The sequence below is a fragment of the Asterias amurensis genome, chromosome 11 (genome assembly GCF_032118995.1).
Source record: "Asterias amurensis chromosome 11, ASM3211899v1".
NCBI classification, from domain to species: domain Eukaryota; kingdom Metazoa; phylum Echinodermata; class Asteroidea; order Forcipulatida; family Asteriidae; genus Asterias; species Asterias amurensis.
In genome coordinates, this window is record NC_092658.1 from 1,605,443 (window position 1) to 1,626,753 (window position 21,311).

Genomic DNA, 21,311 nt, shown 5'->3' on the forward strand with positions numbered 1-21,311 from the left:
GCACTATTTATTGATGACACTCTGTGGGAGTCTACTGGGCCGGCTATTGAACCTGAGGTGAAGCAAATTTATGTGTGAAGCTGGTATTTATTAGTTCGATGTTATCATTCCGATGTGGTGAAGTTCACTGTGCAACCTACGCTGCTGAGTGAAGTACACCCTTGTCTTTCAAGTTTTTTTCTCACTTTTTACAAGCACCAATAATATGAGTCTGAAGACCAGGAAAATACAAATAGGGGGGGGGGGGATCTTGTAGAAAAACTTCTGGTTATCAACCTTATATATTTTTTCATTTTTAAGGTGTAGGGAGCCTGTTATTCAAGTTTGTTTAGTTGCTTTTTCTTTGCCTTTCGCCTCTGTGGACTCCATGTTTCAAATCCTGGCCAGGAGCCTTGATTGTGGATTGGGTTTTCAATCCCTATTTGATTGTGTCGCCGAAAGATATTTTAAAGAGTTTTTGCTCTCTGGGAACGATGACAGGTGATGTTCTTTCAAAATGAAATATATACAAACGCTTGTGCATACACCACAGACAAGGCACATGGTACTACCTCCATGCTGTAACATACATTGGGGATCATTTGGCTAAGTAGGTTACTTTCTTGGGTTTCACCTTTGTGAATACTGATATCGCATCCCACCTCGGACGAGAGCCTTGCATGTGGGTTAGGTTTTCAGTCTCTACGTGAGTTTTCCTAATCAGTGTTTTTCTTCTATGCCCAACTGACATTTCTTCATCATCATATTCTTAACACAGGTATCTTAAGGCTTACATGTTCATGCATCAACGCAATACACTTCAAGTATTAACTGCCCCTTAAAACCACAATATGACAATTAAATTGAGAAAAAAAGTGTTACGTTGGAAGATTTTTCCAAAATATCTAATAACAAATTTGTACAGTTTTTTTCTTCTTCCGGGACAAAAGTATCCGAAAAAAAAATATATGACACTTTTGAGTGTTCCTTAGTTTCAAGAATATAGAAACACATTATTCTTAATCAAATATTCATACTTTTTTTCAAGAACCAATTATCGTGCCTGCCTGCATATAACAAATAAAAGAACACTGTACAGTTTCCTAGATTATGCAGATAAAGTTGCATGTCTGTAAAATGCATTACACACTGTGTCAGGTCATGGCCTAATGGTATAGGACATAAAGCCATACACATGTGTGTTACTGTTTGAGGCGTGTCTATAACGCCATATATAGGTCCCATGTGTTACTGTTTGAGGCGTTTCGTTGCCCAGAGGTGAAGATCACTGGACTCAAGCACTGTTTTTTCTGATCAGCAGAGTGTGGGTTTGAGTCCTGATTGTGGCACTTGTATCTTTGAGCAAGATACTCTACCAGTGTCCTCGGGATGGGACATTGCTGGGTCCCATAAAGGTCATGCAATAAAAGAACCCAAAATTCTTATTGTGGAAGAGTAGAGATTAACTTAGGTGTTTGTGGTCCACATAGCAAGCACCCTTGTTTACAGATTTCCTCAGGATTTGAGCTAGTTTATTACAATTATGAGGCATTGCATCTGTGGTCCAATTACTGAAATACATGGAAATAACAATTAGTCTTTAAAATGTTGGTCTTTACAATCTGACTTGCCAATTTATTGTAATCATACCTATAAAGATCTTTCAAATTCCTTTCATGATTTACTAAATTTTATTACTTTAAACTGAGTGCATGTAATATATTTCAATCTGGAACATTAACTTGGGAGCAGTAATCATCCCACATGCGTGTGCCTATGAATAGGATATAAGCTTGTCTCTAAGGACACACACCCATAGCCTATAGTCAAAGGCTTATATTCTGGCTGGGACTGTAGAGGGAATGGACTGTGATTTGGGCTCTAAGGTGTCTACGTGTGAAGCCACTTTCTATTAGAATGTTAGGGAAACCTCCCTGTGTACACTTAGCGCCTTAGGGCCCCTCTAGTGCACTGTTTGTCAAACTGATTACCAAATACATTGCACAATGGTAGTCAAGACAAATTCCCATACACAGCTTTCGTTTTCTTGCGGAATAATTATGTGCATACTGTATCGATTTAAAAAATCTCCCTTCTTTTTTTCCCCCAAACCATGTCTTCCTTCCTCCATGCTCCAACAAAGTCTTATTTTGTGGAACTAGCGGTAAATTTATTACTCAGTGTGCATATTGATTTGGGGCACTTCAATTTCTTTATGTTGGTTTTAAAGGTGTGTCAGTTTATTCATGGAGGTAGGATTATAAATCTTACCTCAATGGTTCCATGATGGTTCATAGAGCAATCTTGGCGATAGACAGTCAATGGCTCTACCTCAGAATTATAACAGACACAAAGATTCATAAACAGATATTTCTAAGATTTATATTTCAGCCATCTTTTTTAATTCAGTTTCAAATGGTTGGATTTATGATAGGACAAAGTATAGCTGCTTTTAAAAGCAGACAATTTTGCTTAAAGATGTTTTCCTTGCGAAAATTAGCAGAATACTAGCCAAATATAGTGCACGTGTGGTGTTTTGGCTGGTCAACCATATTCAGGTTCACACTGTAAGTATAAGTTTTATTGTGCTTAGCTACTTTTTTTGCTTATAATGCAGCTCAAAAATTGGGCCCTGATGGGAGTTGTTTCCTTGAACTCGGAGACTCGTCAAAGAACAACCAAATGGCATTGAAATCACATAAATCCAACTGACCTCACATCTGGATGGATTCAACATTCATTAGAAAATACAGGGACATCCTTTTATGCTGTTTCATCAGTAAGCAGTTCAGCTGAAGCTTGCATATGTGACTTAAACTGTATCTTTCTTCATAAATTTGCCTTAAAAATCAGGATTACGTGTACTCAAAAACCAATGACCCTACTCTTAAAGGGAACGCACACCTTGTTTTTGGAACCATTCAATTTGTTTGTAATCCTATAATGTAAACTAACCTGTGAAAACTTTGTTTCAAAATGTGCTGCAGGAAGAGCATAATGTGGAATTGAACTACTAAATATTGTTTCTCTTCAAATTTTGGGAGATAAAATCTTATATCATTTGCCATAACAGGCATGACATTTGGTCCTAATCAGGAACATTCTTTACCAAGGGCTGACTTACATAATAGGCTTTTCAGTTTTAGTTATTTTTATGAAGTAAAAAAAATAGGAAAACAGACTAGGAAGGAGGAAGTACATCATGCCTTCGTAACCACATTACTTCGAAGTGTGATTCACAAAATGCTTTATTAGGCCTACTATCAAAAGCTTTTATCAAAAGCTACGGTAATTCTAACAGTAGGTTTTTATTGCCTTTATTTTTAAAAGTAACCAAATGTACACCTTCCGTTTAACAGTAAACAAAAATTAGTTTTTATGAATCGGAGCTTACTTCCTCCTGAAACCTTGACCTGACTGGACAAATCTGAAATCTGTTCACAAGAAGTTTTGTGTGAGCATACATGTAGAGTAATCTGCAGTGAGAGTTAAACAGTCTTTGACCCTTGAGACCTTCCTAAACAAACCCTGTTCCAAGTCATGACGTTCCAAAAAAGGTCAATGTGCAAGAAAACCTCAGTTATAAAGATCTTGGTCAAATTTTATCTTTAAAATGTTGCTTTAAAACAATTTTCTGAGAAAATAGAATTGGTTACCAACCAAAAGGACCTATATAGATGCAAACAATAGTAAATGGTCTGACATTTCAACAAGAGTCTTTCTCTGCTAAGCAAAAATACTGGTGTGTGAGTTAAAGACACTGTGCAAGTTTGGTAATTGTCAAAGACCAGTGTTCTCACTTGGTGTATCCCATCATTTTTTGTGTGCTTATTTTGCTTTCCAGTGTTGATAGACAAACAGTGCTGGTTGCCATTGGCATTTAATCATGATGTCCTGAAAAAATTCAAGCTTTGTTTCTAGTTTTAGAATTTCCATTAAAAAACATTCACATGATCGGTTGCTTTGTTTCAACAAATTCAACACTTCTTTTGCATAGTTGTGTGACATTGTTACAAACTGTGGCCATCTGTATTTGTTTTGAATTTATGGCTTTCCAGTTTTCCAAAATTGGTTGACCAAAATTAGAGCTGTGACTATTTGAAGAGCAAATATACCCAGAGCGTGCCAGCAGGTTAAGGCATGGAGCTTCACATGCCACGTGTAATTGAAAATTGTATATAATCTAAGAACAATGAGCCTGCTTAAAATTTAAAGTGGTGAACAAAAGGCCTAAACTAATAAATTGTGCAAACTATGCTGCTGCAAGCAAACAAGTCTTAAAGCTTTTTATTGTCATCAAATAGATTGTTTTTTTAAAGGCAAGGGACACATTTGTCAAAGACCATTATTCTCACTTGGTGAAAATAACAACCTGTGAAAATTTGGACTCAATTGGTCGTCAAAGTTGCAAGAAAATAATGAAAGAAAAACACCCTTGTTGCACATTAATTTGAGTGATTTCAGATGCCTGAAGTCTTTCGTGAGAAATTACCTCTTTTTCAGAACTTCGTTTTGTTCAGAGGGAGCTGTATTTCACAAAGTTTTATACCATCAACAGCTCTCCATTACTTGTTACCAAGTCAGTTTTTATTTTTGTGCTTAGGGTGTACATACTCCCTTTAATGCCCCAATAAAATATAATTAAAGGAACACGTTGCCTTGGATCGGTCGAGTTGGTCTTTGAAAAGCGTTCTATAACCGTTTGTTATAAAATCGGTATGGTTAGAAAGATGTTGTAAAAGTAGAATACAATGATCTACACAAATATGCCTCGAAATTGCGTGGTTTTCGTGTTACCTCGTCGACAAACACGGTCGGCCATTTATGGGGGTCAAAAACTTGACTCCCATAAATGGCCGACCGTGTTAGTCCGCGACGTAAAATGAAAACCGTACAATGTTCAGTGCTACTTGTGTGGATCATTGTATTCTACTTTTACAACATCTTTCTAACCATATGCATTTCATAACAAACGGTTTCAAACGCTTTTCATAGACCAACTCGTCCGATCCAAGGCAACGTGTTCCTTTAAAAGAGTCTTCTTTTCTTTTCAGATATTTAAAGAGCAAATAATACTCAGTCTTAATTATTGACAGAAACGGCCATAATTGTTTATAATCTTGAACAGTTTCTGAGCCTGCTTAAAATTTCAAAGGGGTGAAAAAAAAGGGGAAAAAAACTTATAAATTGTGCAAAAAAGCTGGGCTTGTTAATGTTTTTTATTGTCATCAAAGTGAAGCATTTGCTTTAAAGGCATATTGGTAATTGCTCAAAATAATTACATAATTATGTATTAGCATAAAACCTTTCTTGGTAACGAGTAATGGGGAGAGGTTGATAGTATTAAACATTGTGAGAAACGGCTTCCTCTGATGTGACATAGTTTTTGAGATAGAAGTAATTTTCAACGAATTTGATTTCAAGACCTCAAGTTTAGAAATTGAGGTCTCGAAATCAAGCATCTGAAAGCACACAACTTTGTGTGACAAGGGTGTTTTTTTCATAATTATCTTGCCACTCCGACGACCAATCGAGCTACAATTTTCACAGGTTTGTTATTTTATGCATATGTTGAGATACAGCAAGTGAGAAGACTGGTCTTTGACACTTACCAATAGTGTCCAGTGTCTTTAAGAAGGTGACCGGTCTAGTCGAGTCAACACTGACGAAACAGTTTGGGACATGTATTTCTGTCTGGATATGAAGTAACGTCCCGAGGGCCACAGAGAAGGATGTGGAGTGGATTGGACCCATTTATGGTGCTACTTTATCCTCAAAATCCGGGAAAACTCCAGACCTTGAAGTGGAAGTCTGAATTTCCGTTTTTCCCCTCAGTCTAACTTTTCCTCACAAGTCCCTCTTTCTGGAACAAATATTTGGTCCCAGAAAGATCCCATGGGAAAGAAATCCTGGGATGGTTTTCACAAACAAGTAAAGGATTGTGGTACTTTTTGTAGCATAAAACACAATGTTCATAGATTTACACTAAACTTACAGTTTGAAGATAGTGATGGTAGAAAGCTTCAATAAAATATTACTTTGGGTGTTGTTTTTCTTTTTAGAAATGAGTAAAACAATGTAACAAAAATACATTTGACATGCTAAAATAATTTTAGTTTTAGACAAAAAATATTGTCAACACTTATTTTACTCATTTCTTATATCATCCTAATTTAGGACTAACCTTAAGTTCTTTAATAACTCGTAAACAGTCATAGCACTAGTCCTAAGTTAGAAATACATGTACATGTATCTTTGTGAAATCAATCCCTGCATTAACAAGTTTTGTACCTGAACCCCCGGCCACAAGGCAACATCTCATGTATCAACAACTTAAGATTCTATTTTAAATGTGCCCCCTTAAAACAATGAAAGGAGAACTAGTGTATCTGGGTGTGGCTAAATGCACTAGTGCTCTGTGTTGATCAAGATAGGACAAGTCACTTCAAATTGCTGTTGCAATCTTACAAGAAGACCATTTACTTTGAAATTTTCTTGCAAACTTGCAAGAAGCACCTTTGGAGTTCTTTGAATGGCACACTTTGAATTGTACAGTACACATTAGACCCTGCATGTCACCCAGTCCGACAACCATAGAATGAACACTTGAACATTCTGCATTAACCCTAAAGACCAATCCATTTGTGGATTTCCTGTATCCTGGTTTCCAGCTAAAGCTGTGACACAAAACACTATAGTTAAATATCTTTGTACCAGGCCTGATAGCGTGTACTTCACAGAGGCAACTTAAAGGTGATTGCCTCCATGCCCCCTGGTGATTGCCTTGGTGCCCTTGAAATGTTCCAGTAGAAAATAACAACTTCCTCATAGGGTGCCCTTTACCAAGAAGAAATTAACTTGGTTCCCTTGCCCTATCAAAAACAAAGTATACATGCCCGTTATACACATCAAAGAAATCTTCAGCCAATGGTGTTCATGAAACATTACGATTGCCAATGTGACACAAGTAAAGACCTTGTCAAAATGAATTCATATTCACAACCTTATGAAGACGAAGAACAGAGAAGGGAACACAAAAGGTATCAATAGGTGAATTGTAAAGACTGGGGTGCTCCAAAGGAATTGTGTGTACAAAGGAACAAAGGAAAGAACCAAATTATGTCTCTACAGGGAAAACAAATGCATACAAACAAATACACAAAATATAATGTGGGCATCCATTGTAAATGCATGAAATATACAAATGGCCTGAAATACACAGTCAGACCATGTAGAAACTAAGTCCAGACAGAGCATGAGTCGTCCCCGCAGGCTTTGCCTCCAGAGCAGTAAGTGTTAATTTGTCTGTAGCAGTGTCCCTCCTGCGCAATAGCAAGGACATTGCTTTATTGACTACCTACAATGGCCTAATTTAATGGCTCCATGGCAGTTATATACGGGTGAGTAGTGAGCCTAGGTACTTCACTTTAGCTAAGCATCCTTTGCTTTAGACAGCAAGCCCAGAAGTCTGGTGCTTACCCTGTTTAGTGGCAATGGGTAGCCATTTAGCCAGAAGCGCATACTTCAGGTTTAGATTTGCAGGAAAACCAAGAATGGGAAAATACCAATGCACTGATGCTGGAACTGAACACCCAAATCCACAGGCAAGACTCAAGTCTAAGGTGGGATTCGAACCGGGGTCCACAGAGGTGAAAGGCAGAGAAAGAGACCACTGAGCCAACCTGATCCCCAGTGTATGCTATTTTGTGCATTAAATAGCACACATGCACAAGTTTTTGTTTTGAAACAGCACCACCTGTCTTCATTCGTACACTCAGAGAACATTCTTTCAAATAAATTATCCTTGGTAAAAAAAAAAACAGGCTTAGCAACTTTAACACAAAGCGTCTTTTCTGCATAAGAAAATAAATCATTATGAAAGCACCAGGTCATCTCTAATAAGTCATTTAATCATGAAGGAATAAGGATGGAAGACAATTGTTTACACATGCAGAACCGGTAAATGGTTAACCAAGGGTTAATAAGATTTATTCATTTTCATCTTCTATTCATTTTAGAGTCTTGATTGAACATATGGACTGCAGTCAAAATATAACTTGTTAACTTTCATAATGCAAAAATATCTTTAAATTGTTACAAACAATGAGTAAAATAGAATTGATATTTAAGAAGCCTGTCACTCAAATGATTTTGGTACAAACAGCGTGTTTCGCTTTTTGTATTATCCTTTTTTAAAAAAGCATAAAAACAGCTGAATAAATGCTCATTGATGAAATCTATTTGCTTCATTGACCAAAAAACAAACATTTCATTTAAAAAGTAAACATCTGCACCACCAACACACAGCGGTTATGAAATAAAAATTGTTTACCCACAGAAGTTAAATATTGTCTGAAGCAATGCCTAATTTTACAATGAACAAATTGAGACTAAATATGACCATATGTTCATCTTTCACCACGCTCAATTTAATATCCTTGATATGTTTTTTTGTTATGAAATATTAAAATGATATTAGCTCATGAATTTGGTAGTGGGCTATTAGTGGTGAAATTCCAATGGTAATCAGTCTGCATCTGGTACCCAGGGGACCATTCTGGGGGAAATGAACTGAATCAAGGCTTCCCAGATACAAGGCACCAGACTCTGTGGTAAGTAATTGTTCCCTTGGGGATCGAGGCAATCTCAACCATCCAAGCGAAAAAGAAAAAACTCCCTAGGAGTGCGATCGAGTTTTCTAGATAAGAATCAAACTAGCAGCAATCGACCATCTTGCAATGCATTTGGCGAGTTTTAAGGTTGCCTTTCTTTCTATCTTTCATTGATTATTCATTTTGGTTTTACCCGTTTACGTCAATGTTTTAGCATTGTTTACTCAGTACTTTCCCGAGCTTTGTGCAAAAAAAGTCAGAGGCATATTACTAAGGTGGGATCAGAACCCACCACCCTTGCAATTCTAGAGCAGTGTCTTACAAACTAGACCACTGAAATTGCCCGGTAGCTAGAGGCAGTTTAAATTCTATATTTTTGCAACAAAATTTGCATCGAAGATAAAGAATATGGTGTGTTTCTTTACCGCAATGGAAATTTGCATCGGGGATAAAGAATATTAACAAATATTTGAAAACAAATCACAAACATATTACTTGGGTGGGATTCGAATCCACGACCTTTACAATTCTAGAGCAATGTCTTGCGAACTAGACCACTGAGATGTGACTGGTAGCTAGAGGCAGAAGGTACATTTAAGCAGCGGGTACCGCAACGGTTTACAATATGTAAATTTGCATCGGGATAAAGGATATTAATTTTTCTTTTACCCATTTACACCGAAGTGTGTCAGCACTGTATACCCAGTACCTAGAATAACAGAAAATTCAAAACAAGATGGAATCCATATTGGTCCTCCACTAAACAGCATAAATTTGTTCAACTTTAATGCTCTTAAACCTTGATTTTTGCCTCTTTAAAAAAAAACCTAAAAGTGTCATTTTTTGAAACAGTGTAATACCTTGGCGTTCAGGTTGACATTTGGATGTCCTAACCCTCACATCATTGTCTGTGAGTATAAGGATTGTCACACAGACATCGGTGGGACAAGACGAGGGTCCACAAGATCCCCTAACCCTCACATCAATGTCTGTGAGCATAAGGATTGTCACACAGACATCGGTGGGACAAGACGTGGGTCCACAAGATCTCCTAGCTGTACAGAGACCTGAAACAAAAATATAAAGATTTCAATTAGAACTCATACAATAACAACTAATAAAACTAACAAGATATTTTAAAAACCTTGGAAGAATTTCAATAGATTCTGACCTTCTACCCAAGACCAGCATCCACCCCCCGCCCCGCCCCTGCCCCAACAGATTCTTTATTATTCAGGCATGATATTTGATCCTTGGAAAAAGGAATATTGTATAACGGGGCACGCATAGTGTAGGCTTTAATACACATTTCAGACATTTAAACAAAAACATCATCTCATCACCGTCCTATATAGCAATGATGAAAAAAACATACAGACGAGCATAAATATGTGAAGACAGTGCACAAGATTGGCCAATGAGAAACCACCAAGAAGGCGACTTTAACCAGTGCCATAAACAAACAACAAACACTTGTTCTACTGGAATAATATTATTTTTCATAGAATTCAAGTGCTGCATGTGTATAATAGAAATAATACATAAACTTTACCAACAGAGGGCGCTAACACAGCTAAATAACACACTTTGCAGTAAAAAAAAAAAAAAAAATCAGTTGGTAAAAAAACGAGAACAGTATACTATCAGGTACGTTAAGACTTTCTGCTGCATTTATCAATTTTCATTGTTATGCCTCGGTAACAAACTGTGACGCGCAACAAAAACGCATGTTACATGGCTCGATGGGCCGGGTAACATGAAATGTGATGTACACCGGTGTACATCACCTTGATCTTTATCTTATAGGGTGGAAATTCTTCATTGGATCTGGACCCCCCTGCAGCACCCACACAGACTAGTCGATGCTCGAAACGTGCTGCTACAGCAAAGAGAAAGCTGTTATCAATTGAAACTGAGGAAACAGCCAGCCTCTCCATGACCGAGCTCCAGAGATGAAAATGAGACGACTACAGTGCCAAGACCAAGAGTTGAGTGATACGAATGGTCCGTCCGATGAGGACAACACGGGGGAAAAGCAGTATACTGACTTGGTTACCTGGACCCCACAACAGAACTTTAAGTAACACTATATATAAGGCAAAGGCAAAACTATACTAAGCACATATATTTTGAGCTTAAGGGTTTCTGTTGTTTGAGTTCAAATTGTGTTTAACATTTTCTACGCGCTATTTAATAGTCTCACAAGACCTCATAATCTAATTATGAGGTCTCGAAATCAAATGCGTGGAAAGTAAATTGCGTAATATTACTATTTTTTCATCAAATAATGCAAAAAAAGAAATATAATATTATGTTCAAGATCATTACAAAATAAGACGACTTTTGTTTCATCACCATGAAGCCTAAAAACCAATAGGTTTAAGAGGATAAAATATGACTATTTATTTCAGCAAATGAAGCCAAACAAAATATTATGTTCAAAATCTTAAAGAAAAATAACGATTTTGTTTCATCAACAAGAAGCCTAAAAACCAATAAGTTTAAGAGGATAAAATATGACTATTTATTTTAGCAAATGAAGCCTTAAATTATCTTATGCTCAAGATCATTAAAAAATGACAGTTTTTCAGCAACATGAAGCCTAAAAATTGTTTTGTTAAAAATCGTTAAAAAATAACGATTTTGTTTCATCAACATGAAGCCTTAAAACCAATAAGTTTAAGAGGATAAAATATGACTATTTATTTCATCAATTGAAGCCTTAAAAAATGTTATGTTCAAAAACATTGTAAAAATGACTATTTTATTTCATCGACATGAAGCCTAAAACCAATAAGTTTAAGTGGATAAAATATGACTATTTATTTCATCAAATGAAGCCATAAAAATTGTTATGCTCAAAATCATTTAAAAATTACTATTTTGTTTCATCGACGTGAAGCCTAAAAATCAATAAGTTTAAGAGAATAAAATATTACTATTTATTTCATCAAATAAAGCCTTAAAAAAATATTGTATAGGTTCAAGATTATAAACAATAAAAATTAAAAACACAGCACCACCAATCGTCCGTTGGTTTTGTCATGTTTCAAATGTTACTGTTTGTGGAATTTATTAATGTCTCTGTTTGAAGCTCCCTTATTGGTCACGTTCATTGAAAAGAAGAATGGCGATCTCATCGCGCTTCTGCTGTCCTTGTTGGCGTACTTGACGTGCAGTTGGTCTTACACGATTGCCATCGTCATCATCATCATCTTGCTCAGCATCTTCGTCATGGAAGTCATCAAATGGGTCGTTCAAATTCTTGGCTATGTTGTGCAAATCAAAACATGACATTATGCACTTCGATACGTTTTCTAGTTTCAGGCGTATTCCGAATCTTAGTATAGGGAACCCCTGTTTAAGCTGCCCAAATGATTGTTCAACTACCACTCGGTTTCTCTTGTGCAGTTTGTTGAAGTGATTCTGGATAGGGTGGCTTGGCTCACTGAATGGCGTAATCATATATGGGGCTTTCCCATACCCAGAATCCCCGAGCAAAACTCCTTGAAGATTTCTTGAAACCGCGTCATACACTGCTGATGTTTGAAATATGCGCGAGTCATGTACTGATACAGGCCAACCGACATCAACACTAGTTAAGGCCCATTTTTCATTACATGTTGCTTGTACGTTGTAGGAGGGGAAGTCCTTGCGGTTGATGAAGTCGTCCCCGAACTGTCCACCAGGTTTGTTTATGCGCACATGAGTGCAGTCTATGGCACCAAGAGTGTAGGGAAACCCAAGCGTTTCGGCCCACTGTTGCTTTGCATTGGTCACTTCTGTGTTTGATGTCGGGAACTTAATCCAGGTTTCATGGTGAGCAGATATGCGATCCAAAGTATCTGCAATGACAGTACAGGCTGTAGGCTGAGTTATGCCCATCACCTTTGCAACCGATGTCTGAAAACCAGGATCCGCTAAGTAACGCAGAGTCGTTTCCATACGTTCAACTGGCGACAAACATCCACCACGAGACTCATTATTTTCTGGCAGGAAATTCCCTGCAAGCCACTCCACATGCTCCTTATTAAATCGAAAGAGTCGATGATAACTGGCACGATTGACTTCTTCACGGTTCGTTCTCATCTGATACACCTTAGGATGTGCTCTTGCATTCAGGAATAGCGCCATGATGACAACGCTTGCACCATATAAGACACTGCTGTTTAAGTAAACGTGCAAGCTCCTCATGCAGCATCTTGTAAAACTACAAGTCACTGCTGCAGGACAATAGTAAGAGGTCGTCTTTATTTATATGTTAACTAGGCCTGGGCGAATTATTCGAATATCCGGTTAATGGCGAATAGGTTTTCCTATCCGTAACCGTGAATGCCTTTTTTTTCTTAACCGGATATCCGCATAGGGCGCGAATACCTATTTACAAACCGGATAATTCTGTAATTACAACCGAGTAACCGGATATTCTTTAACTATCCGAATACCCGCGTACCTCGGGCGACAACAGATATGATTGTTTTGTCAGAATCCTTATGTAACTTCTATTAAGACAGCATAATACAGCATAAACTAAGTATTTAACTTTGCTCACCTCCGTGAAGAGTTAAAACAATGACATTTCTGACATAATTTGTTCAAAGATTACAAAAGTTTTCCTTCACGTAGAGTCAATCACGATCAAAAGAAAAAGCAAATCGCCACCTTTAAATTAGATCCGGTCATTTTTATGAATGAACCGAGTGACACTGTCTAAAACTAACATCAATCCGCCCATAAAATCTCATTCACAAACGAACAGCGCCCTCTAGTGGCAAAAAAAAAAAAAAAAAAACTATTCGAATATCCGGTTAATTTTGGATAGTTGGCCAGCGGTATCCGAATAACAAAACTTCACTATTCGCCCAGCACTAATGTTAACAAGTAACAGCTAATCCCATGAGCACTTGCGCTAAACTCCAAGCATTGACTTTTACTATTGTGCAATCATCCGACAATTTACTTATCCAATCAATAAGTGTTTTGTCAAGTAAACGGTTATTTATAGAGATTTCAGCGATTGCTTGAGCCTGATCTTTTACTTATGAACCTTTTACTAATGCTGGACATTTTACTTGATAAGCAATTGCTGCTTTTTATTTATCCGGCCCATTGTCTGATTTTTCCGATTTTGTGCAAACCAAAACAAGATGCTCGGCACAAATTACTGACATGCTTTGCCATGGTTAGTTGATCATCGATGATGACACCCAGGTCCCGTGCATGTGAAGTTGGATCAAGAGATGAATCTGCTATGGTGATAGGTTGGAGTGAACTCTTGCTTCTGAATTTGGATGAAAGATGGAGAAACTCAGTTTTATGTTGATTTAACTTTAAGCCATTTCTTGAAGACCACACTTTGATGTCATTTAAGCAAGCTTCAAGTTTTGGTATGATAGTCGACTGAGTGTTGTGATTGAGAATGGTGTAAACCTGGGTGTCATCAGCGTACATGGTGTATGACATTCCATGGGACTTGATCACATCTTCCAGGGGTGAGGAATAGAGCGTGAATATGGAAGGACCCATTATTGAGCCTTGAGGGACTCCGCGTCGAGGGAACTGGTTTGATGATATCTGATCTCCAATGACTACTGACTGACTGCGATTGGTGAAATAAGATTGAAGCCACTTGAGAGCACTGTTGTGAAATCCGAATCTCTGCTCTAGCCGATCAAAAAGAATGTTGTGATTAATAGTGTCAAATGCTGCTGTGTAGTCTAATAACAGTAAGACTGCTTCCTGACCACTATCCAATGCAAGCAGTAGGTCATTGATTCCAACAGAGGCGGATAGCCCGCCAAAGCGCACCAAATGGCACCCGATTGGTGACTACTTCGCGCCAAATGCCACCTGATTACCCTCCATTCGGCACCACTTGCCGCCTATAAAAGCAGGGCGGCATCGCAGGACTTTCTCACACAACTTTCAAGATTCGACTCGACAACACCTCCACGCAGTTTTTCCTTCACAATTTCTACAAAATTTCACACAATTTTCAATGAAGATGCAGCTGAGGAGGTTCTGAACCAGGTAGCCGTTGGCCGGTATTTATAAAGTCGCCAAGTAGCGCCAAGCGGTGGCAAGTTCAAACCAATTTGCAACCTTTGGCACAAACTAATCACCAAGTGGCGCAAAGTAGCCGTCTATTGGCGCAAATGGCGCCAACAGGGTGGATTTTGGAATCAAATGGCCGTGTAATGGCGCGAACTGGCGCAACATTTTGGAGCAAGCCGGGTGGCATTTGGCGCACGCCATATGGCACCCAGTTTATTACACTTGGCGACACATGCCAAGCGGACATTTATTCGGCGCCACAGCGAGCCACTACGCGCCCATCACATAACCTTTGGCGCGAACTGGCACCATCATCTGGCGCTGGCCCAGTACAGTGGACTCCTAGCATCAGAGTACAAGTCCCTGTTGTCAGAGTTTGAGCTGTCCCCATCAAGTTTTGAGATAGTGTCGAATATCTGCAGTGGTTATTTCCCACAGGAAGAATAATCCATAATTTAGAATACACAACGTTCCTTCTCAGATTGAAAGGTTTTTGAATCCCTCTCTGTAAAGTAACATTCCTTCGAAAGGAACCGTTTCTCAAAATTGTGTTCTTTAATCCACAGCTGCAGTGCTCCTTACCAAGTAAGATTCTATGCTCCTTCAATTTCAGGGTCATTACCAAAGGTTTACCCTCCCCTTAAAGGGATTTACCCTCCCCTTAAAGGGATTTACCCTCCCCTTAAAGGGATTTACCCTCCCCTTAAAGGGATTTACCCTCCCCTTAAAGGGATTTACCCTCCCCTTAAAGGGATTTACCCTCCCCTTAAAGGGAAGGTATACATTTTGTAATCACTCTTAAAATTAATGACAATAAAAATCTTTGGTATAGCGGAATAGCTGCCTGTTGCAGTGTTTGATAGTGTAATGATTTTAAGCAAAATTAAATTTCAAAGTAACGTGGTCGTTTGCGCAAACTTTGAATCTGAGAATAAAGCTTCTGAGATTGTGTATTGGGATTCTTCTTCCCTTGGGACATACCCACTCTTGTTTTTCAGCAATATCTCAAAAACGGACCACCTCATAAATTTTCAGATGCTAGTTTGATTGTGTACATGTATATCTACATTTATATCAAATTAATTTTTTGTTAAAGACACTGGACACTTCGTAATTGTCAAAAACTAGTCTTCACTGTTGGTGTATCTCAACATATATTATGCATAAAATAACAAACCTGTGAAAATTTGAGCTCCATTGGGCGTCGAAATTGCGAGATATTAATGAAAGGAAAAAACACCATTGTCGCACCATGGTCACAAGAAGCTGTGTGCTTTCAGATGCTTGATTTTGAGACCTCAAATTCTAAATCTGAGGTCTCGAAATCAAATTCGTGGAAAATTACTTCTTTCTCAAAATCTACGTCACATCAGGGGGAGCTGTTTCTCAAAATTTGTTATTTGTCAACCTCTCCCCATTACTCGTAATCAAGAAAGGTTTTATGATAATAATTATTTTTAGATAGTAGTTACCAATAGTGTCCACAGTCCACTGCCTTCAAAAACTGTGCCAAAAACCAAAGGTTTACTTTACTCTAAAGCATTGTTATCATTTACTTCAACTAAAAATGAAAAAACCTTCCTCTTACATTTAAGTCGACACTATTGTTGTTGGTAACATTCATTTCACCCTCCTCGCCTCCTTCTTCGGCATCCCACTGGAGATCAAATTTACCCGGTTTGGAAGCTCTGGTAACCATGGTGACGTGACTGAGCTCAATCTCAAGCTGGCCGGTTGCCGAGTCAACGCTAAGAACCTTGCCTTCCTGTATCGAGAAGCGAAGACATACGATGATTTGTGTGGGGGTAATAGTACAACACAGGAAGCAAATTATTGAAAACATCTGATATCTCTCTAGTTTAGACAAAACTTTGAATAAGCAAAAATACTTTCTAATAGATATTTACCTTGAATCAGGAATAAAGAATATTATTTGTCCTTACTCATTCACAACAATGTGCGTAAAGCACTCAGTAGTCGCAAAGCAAAGTTTAAACACAGTACACAGTACTTTGTAATCGTTGGATCAAAATTTCAATCTAACTCGACTGAATTGAACCTGTATGAAGTACTTAAGTCACACTACCAATAATCTGGATTTATCTTTCTAAATTTGTTTACTTCTTGTTGCTCAAAACGCTACAAAAATGGTGTGTTTACATGTTTCAATAATTCAAGTCATAAATATGCAAAATGTGGTAATTGTAGGCATCATAGTCTTCAAATTAAATTGCTTGTTATATATTCAGGCCTCAAAATTAACACTGGACTACAGTTCCGAGGTTCCTCATGACTGGACAACTTCAGCGGTCTTGTGTGACTGATTAACAACACCTGATGTCATCTTTTTTTAAATTGTCATTTGTTGACTTTGAGTCTGATACAAATTTTTCACTATTGTTGAGTATTTACATGAAAGTTGTACCCACGAGTGCAAATAATTGAGACACTGTGTGGATAGTTTTTTCCTCTAGTCTTGTGAACAATTTCCTTGTCAAGATACTTTTTGAGTTACAAGCCATGCAGTCTTGTCAATTTTCCCCCAAAATTGAGCCCAGATATTGCTTTAATTATCAAACTTTGTAATATCTGATTACTCCCAATGGGGATGATCAGCCATCTTTAAAGGTCTATTGATATCTTTTTTTTAACTCACCTTGTAGTTGGACAACTCTGGGCAATAGGACTCCGATAATTCAAGGATCTAAACAAGAACGATACAGCAAACTTATATGAGATTATGAAATAAATTAAAATGGTTTATTAATAATAAAAATACTGAGTTCTTATATAGCACTTTATCACACCCGATATACTTTGCTGTTGAGGTAGGGCCAATTTTTGTAGCTAACCATACAAACCCCAAGGTTACCCCACCACTTTCACACTGTCCCCGCTTATTGGTCCCTATTGCAAGGGGGTTCCAGCTCACTGTTCCAAGAGTACACTGTTTGGTTGTACCGCTAAAGCCCTTTTCACACTACTCTTTTCCCCGGGGTCGACCCTGGGAATAACGGCCGGCCTTTTTACACTATAATCCCTTTACCCCTAGTCTGCCCTCTGTCTACCCTGGCAAATGGGCATACCCTTGGGGAATAGCCACCCCTGCTCCTGAGTAGGGGTAAGCGATAAAACCCTGGGGTGTTCTTAAAAGTGCGCCGGGTTAATCATGAGGTAAAAAACGTTAAGGGGCCTTCCCAGGGCTGTACATGTATTCCATGGGGACATACATGTAGAGATACAGTGTGAAAAAGGCTTTAGTTACCCTACTCCAGAGCTATGGTGTATATTCCCCCCGAGTATGCCCATTTGCCGGGGTAGAAATGGGGTAAAGCGATCAAGTGAGACAGAGCAGTCTGTTATTGACCCCAGGGAATCGAGTAACTGTAAAAGGGCTTTCCTTATTACATGTAGGTCTACTATAAATTGTTTTGCATTGAAACTGTGGACATTTTTCTGAACATTTCTTTGATTACCTTATATGCGATGACGTCACCTTGTCTTGGAGGACCAACCAGCGGTGGGAATGAGGTGAAATCCTTAAGCACAGGCTCAGACTCTTGGGGAGGGTTCTAAAAAAAAGTATAAAGCATAGGCCCTATTATAAACTTAGACATTAAATTCATTGGGTACTTTTTGTACAACACAAAACACAATGTCCACAGATGTACACTAAACTCACACAGTTTGAAGATACAGATGGTATATAACTTCCCACAAAGTATTACTTGCTGGAGTGCTGTAGTTTTTGTTTTGTGTCGTCGAAACAGTTACAACCCTTAAAAAACAAAGTACACAAGACCAAAATGATCATCTCACCTCTATTATGACAGACTTGTTGCTTTGTGTTGTGTTGAGTTGACTGTTCTTATCCCAGTTCCCTCTATCCCAGGGCCAACTATCGGTCTCGGACCCCTTCCCTCTGGAATTAGTTCCAACCTGGTGGGGAACTAAGCTGTTTTGCCTTTTAAACTTCATGTTGTTTAAAGACAGGAATCCAGGTTTGCGTTCTCCAGATGGAGTAACAGCCGGTGACTGAATAGCACTACAATTTTGAGCACCTGGTTGGTCCCTTCTTTCAAAAGTTTCCTCCGTACCCGGTTGCACTTTGTCAGTTTGTTCTTTGTCTGGTTGTTTACTTGTTTCTGACTGTTGACTTGTTTCTGATTGTTTACTTGTTTGTTTACCATTATCTGCGTCTGAATCATCTTCAGATGACACTTCTGATTCTGAGGAGTCAAAGCGTATGTGACCAGTGGTGAGAACAGTTGGAGCTACAGACCGCTTCTTCTCTCGAACTTGGTTTTTCTCCACATTTAAAAGAAGTCCGGCTGTTAACTTGCTAGTCTCATTCTCAACATGCTCAGGTCTGGTAACTGGTGTTATTGTACTAAGTGTTCTACTGGACTTTGTTGAAGACACTGGAGAAGAGGCTAACCTTTTGTGCAGATCATCAGTGCTATCTTCAGAAATTTTTGTTTTTGAGCGCTTTTGGTATATTTTTGATGCACAATCAGAACTAGTTGTTTTGTCCTCACGTTTTTTCCTGCTCTTCCCCTTCTCTGAATTTGAACTGGTTCTTGGTGATATGTCATGATGTGATGTATTTTTGCCTTTTTGTTTTGAGTTGTCCTTCTTGCTAGTTCCTCTGCTTTTGGGAGGTGTTTTTGGTCCCTCATCTGGCTCGCGGGAATTCTTCTTCTTGTTCTTCTTTTTTTTCTTCTTTGTGAAATTCTTCTTTGGTTGTGACTCTTCGCTCATTTGTACTGACACTTCCGTGCTCTCGTTTGATGTTCTGTCATTGTCTTGCTCTTCGCTGTTGACAGTCTCTTTATGAACGAACTTACGCGGACTTGTTTCTTCTGTCACTTCAGAGCATTTTCTTTTTCTTCTTTGCTGTTTTGATGAATGTTGATTGCTTTCCACAGAAACTTCTGTGTCTGTGACAGACTCACTGAGAGGTGTTGGGGACTTGCTCACTTGAAGATCGTCAACAATGTTGTCAATCTGCTCAGCATGTACCCTATAAAGAATCATTTATTGGAGTTGAGAAAAGAATGAACAAACAATTTATCTCATTGAATTTTGATGAACATTCAGCGCACGCTGCCACAGTAGGATGAGAGAAGGAGTATTAAAAAAGAAATGTTCAGTTTATAACTTATTTAAGATCGTTTTGCAAATTGTATTGTCAATTGTGCGTATTTGCGTTCGTTTAGCTTCCCTGGGTCGATTCTGGACTGCCCCCCCTCCCCTCTTTGTCATGGTCTTGAATACAGTGTTTCACTATCAATAATTTTATAAACATTATTATAATAACAAATAAAACAAAAATTTAGTAAAATTGAGAACAATCAATAAGTTTATAGACCCAGTGACTGGGGCGCTAGATTCCTTTTTTCAAAATTCAAAATTTTGAAAAAAGGAATCTAGCGCCTAATGACCGATCCTAGAACTATTTTGGTTTCGTCCAGCTATCTGGGCGAAACTGAAATGTTTCTATGAATATGATTAACATGTCAGTCAAAATTTTGAAAAAAAGGGAATCTAGCGCCCCATTCACTGGGTCTATCAATAAATAATGCCATAATAATGATAATATTAAATTTAGGCCTATTGTATTGAGTTTTTTTATACAACCACAACATTACATACAACCAGAACCAATGAATGTCAATATATTGAATAGACCGTAGCACATGACAACATTTCAGCACGGCACCCCCGCATTGAGGTCACAAGGAGGTTGTTCATTGGCCAATCTATGTGCGTTTCGATTGTTTCGTCACCGTTTGACCTCAAAGAGGAAAAGTTTCCTCATGGCGCCACCACTTTTTCATTCGATATGAAATAATGTAGTATCTAAATTCTAATTTACCTCAATACAATGAGATATCCCTTTTTGTAAAAATTAGTTAAAAAGTGGTGGCGCCATACGGAAAGTTATCCCTCAAAGATGGCGGCTGGATGACGTCAATGCATATAAGGTCTATTGATTATTTCAGAATCAATTCATATTTAAAATATGCATTTAATTAAAGTTTAAACATTAAAATAAATATTATCAGCAACATCAGTTCATGCTGGGTCATGGAGGTAGAAATAGACAAACGTTTAAAAACAAATTACAAAATCATTTGTATAAAAACAAAATATGATATGAGAGCTTTTAAAAAAAATATTTTGAGTCCATACCAAATCGTGTCATTATCACGAACCACGTGAATCTTTTCCATAGACGGCAGCAAGAAGCTGTCCAGAGTTAGAGATAATATTTGACCCCTGTCCAGCTCAAAACGTTCACGGATTAAATACTCTAAGTCGGCCACGACATTACAGTCGTCTTTATTCACCAGAAACCAGCATTTTCTCGGTGTAATTTGTGGACAAACTGACCCGTCGAAGTTAAGTTTCAATCGTATGCGGGCCGCCATTTTGATTCTGCTAAACAATGAGGGCGGGCTACCTTGCTTCAAGTTTGAAGCGTGAATTTCTTTTATTTGAAGCGGGGTCACACCGTCATGTTTACCTGCAGCTGCCCACAAACAAAACAATCATACAACTTTGATAATAACAGAAAACTTCACAAAATGTTGGTGAAAACATACATTTTATTCTGACCTTGCTCGCTCATTGGGGAACCCGTCCCATATTTTACACCAGTGA

The 21,311-nt window shown here is 38.2% G+C and overlaps 2 protein-coding genes across 4 annotated transcripts; both read right to left on the reverse strand.

Moving 5' to 3' along the window:
* Positions 1 to 1,047: 1,047 nt before the first annotated feature.
* LOC139944575 (uncharacterized) lies at positions 1,048 to 21,079 on the reverse strand. 3 transcript variants are annotated; one of them, XR_011786979.1, is made up of 7 exons: positions 20,841 to 21,079; positions 18,465 to 19,668; positions 18,122 to 18,217; positions 17,302 to 17,349; positions 16,234 to 16,410; positions 9,452 to 9,658; positions 1,048 to 2,306 (listed from the first exon to the last, which is right to left on the reverse strand). XR_011786979.1 is itself a non-coding variant. In XM_071941625.1 (6 exons), exons 1-6 carry the CDS (start codon positions 21,077 to 21,079, stop codon positions 9,599 to 9,601), a joined length of 1,824 nt encoding a protein of 607 aa, XP_071797726.1. In that variant the 3' UTR covers positions 7,917 to 9,598. The 3 variants fall into 3 exon arrangements, 1 of the variants encoding a protein (XP_071797726.1); XR_011786980.1 differs by having other exon boundaries at positions 1,048 to 2,310; XM_071941625.1 differs by lacking the exon at positions 1,048 to 2,306 and having other exon boundaries at positions 7,917 to 9,658.
* Positions 11,691 to 12,792, reverse strand: LOC139943725 (putative nuclease HARBI1). Its single transcript, XM_071940477.1, has one exon. The coding sequence runs from the start codon at positions 12,783 to 12,785 to the stop codon at positions 11,691 to 11,693; it is 1,095 nt and encodes a 364-aa protein (XP_071796578.1). The 5' UTR covers positions 12,786 to 12,792.
* Positions 21,080 to 21,311: the final 232 nt, after the last annotated feature.